This window comes from Halyomorpha halys, unplaced genomic scaffold, assembly GCF_000696795.3.
Source record: "Halyomorpha halys isolate HHAL.00 unplaced genomic scaffold, Hhal_1.1 Scaffold798.1, whole genome shotgun sequence".
NCBI lineage: Eukaryota > Metazoa > Arthropoda > Insecta > Hemiptera > Pentatomidae > Halyomorpha > Halyomorpha halys.
Window position 1 is genome coordinate 177,073 of NW_027107612.1, and position 2,271 is coordinate 179,343.

General features: G+C 32.4%; 1 protein-coding gene across 1 annotated transcript in view; it reads right to left on the reverse strand.

Moving 5' to 3' along the window:
• Window positions 1–2,018, reverse strand: part of LOC106686219 (uncharacterized) — a 36,947-nt gene extending 34,929 nt beyond the window's left edge. Inside the window, exon 1 of the mRNA XM_014429398.2 lies at window positions 1,836–2,018. Within this exon, the coding sequence (XP_014284884.2) occupies window positions 1,836–1,864 (29 nt within the window). The 5' untranslated portion in view covers window positions 1,865–2,018. The remainder of the gene's footprint in view (window positions 1–1,835) is intronic.
• Between the last annotated feature and the right edge of the window lie 253 nt (window positions 2,019–2,271).

Consider the following 2,271-nt stretch of genomic DNA (forward strand, 5'->3'; position numbering starts at 1 on the left):
TATACATATTCAAATATGAAGAAGATGGTCAGATTTGCGGTCAAAAAGAACAAAAATATTTAACAACTCTTTGTAGAATTTCATTAGGGCTGTTCAAGTTGGTTGCTTTGAGTCTCTAATCCCATCAATTGTTAGCTAAGCAAAATGTCTTCTTAAAGCTTTCCTTCAGAAAGACACCGTAAATTTGGAATAGCTTTAACACCCCTCATAAAATGAATAAAAATAATTATTTTTTTACCTCAGATATTTTTTAGTAAGTTTGATATCAACTTTCGATCAACAGGATTGGATCAATAAACAAAAAATTAGCAACAATGCCGTAATTTTCCTGGTAACTGTATGTATTTTTTTAACGTATATTTTTTAATGAAATGATTATGTATCAACAATGAAAGAGAATTTTTTGTCTTATTTTTTATTAAAGTACTTATTAATAAGAACTAATACTAATTCGATAACGAAATAAAGAATGTCAAACATTTACTTCCTTTTATACATCTTGTATTAATTCGGAAGTAGAAAGTCACAAGCTAAATTAGATGCCGAGGATGACAATATTCCTACAGAAACTTTACTAATACATACTTAAACAGATTGACGAAAGTCATCACTCATTGCTATATTCAAACGAGGTAGAGAAGTTTGCTGGGAACGCCGAAGGAATGTATACATCCAAGTTCCGAAACGGGAAGTCTTATAGGGTACATTTGATAAGTTGCCCATTCCCAAATTACGGAGAGTCATTAGTGAGCTCATATATTGGAATCTATCTTGATCCTTCTAGCACCGTTTGAGTAGTATTAACCACCTCGACTAACCAAACTTCTAACTCACTATCGATTTACAACACAAATAGGTTTTTTGAAGTGCTTCGAAGTCAATTAATTGAATGTGATATGATGATATTTCACCGATAATACTGATTCATTACTTATATATTTAAATATTAACTTAAATATCGAAATATAAAATATTTTCAATGGTCTATAAAGTCCTGGTCACACAGCAAAGGTGAATTTGGTAGTGAATGATGTTAAAGCCAATAACATAGTGTTAACTATGATATTTACTGCGTGGCACTGCTCTCAAACTCTGGCATTTATTTGGTAGTCGGCAGTACGATCAAAAATATATGCAAACGCGACAACTAACAGCGTTTCAGACGCCGTGACAATGAACTGTCGCACCTTATAACCTAATGACAGCTGCCTTATACACAACTTATAGTGCGTTTCCAGTTTGTTACTTTATGAAATGGAATTTGTTTTTATGTGTTTAATCATACGTTTTTATCATACATTTATCATCTTTTAACTGATAGCGACGTTAGGTTTTAAATTAGCGTGTAGACAAGCTTCATATTTCCTTACTTTAGCACAGAAAAGACCTTTCACAAAGTCTAAAAGTATTGAAGATCGGGCCTGAACAGGACAGGACCATGACATACTGACAGATTTAGCAAATTGTTAACAGAAAATAAATATTTTACCGCTAAAAGAAACAATCACTACTCTGTGACACTGTTTCATAAAAGAAATTCAAAACACAAATAATACGCCACATATAGTCTCGACATTTCTTATGTTAAAATAACCTAAACCATATTTGGTTCCATAAATATAAATCGTATAATAATTTTTGAAATATTTTCTGTTTAAGTTAAACCTGCCCGGTGAGTTCTGTTTCTGTAATGTTCTGGATTTTTTTAGTACAACCAACTATAGCGATAAGAGTGACACGTTCCAGTAAGTAGTTGTCCAATCTAAATTGTTTACTCATGTCTAGGTTCATTCTAGCACAATGCAATTGAACAAGATTACCGTAGGATTACTTACCCTGTCACATGTCCTGTCTTTCTTGGCATGAAGATTACAGCAACAATTCATTCGTCAGCTCCCTTTTACCTTGAAGAATCATCTTTATTTGTCGTAGACATGTTTCTGTCGTGTGCCCTAAATAAGCTGTGTAATAACTTGAAAAGTCGCACATAAGTTATCTTGTGTTTTCCTAAATTTGATTATCAATTATTTTGTAAGTGAACTTCCCATTTTTTAATGTATGTTAGTGTTTGAACCTAGAGAATTAGTATTCTTTGGCTTAAAATTAAATTTTACTCCTAAGGCAACTTCCTTGAATGAACAGGTGTTGTTTAGGTGTTCTTTGTTTAGATGAAGTCGGAGCAACCCTGTTGGTTAATAAATAAAACTAGATTCGAGAGACAAGGTTTTTTATTACTCACAAAACTCATTACATTACACTCACACTAGGTAC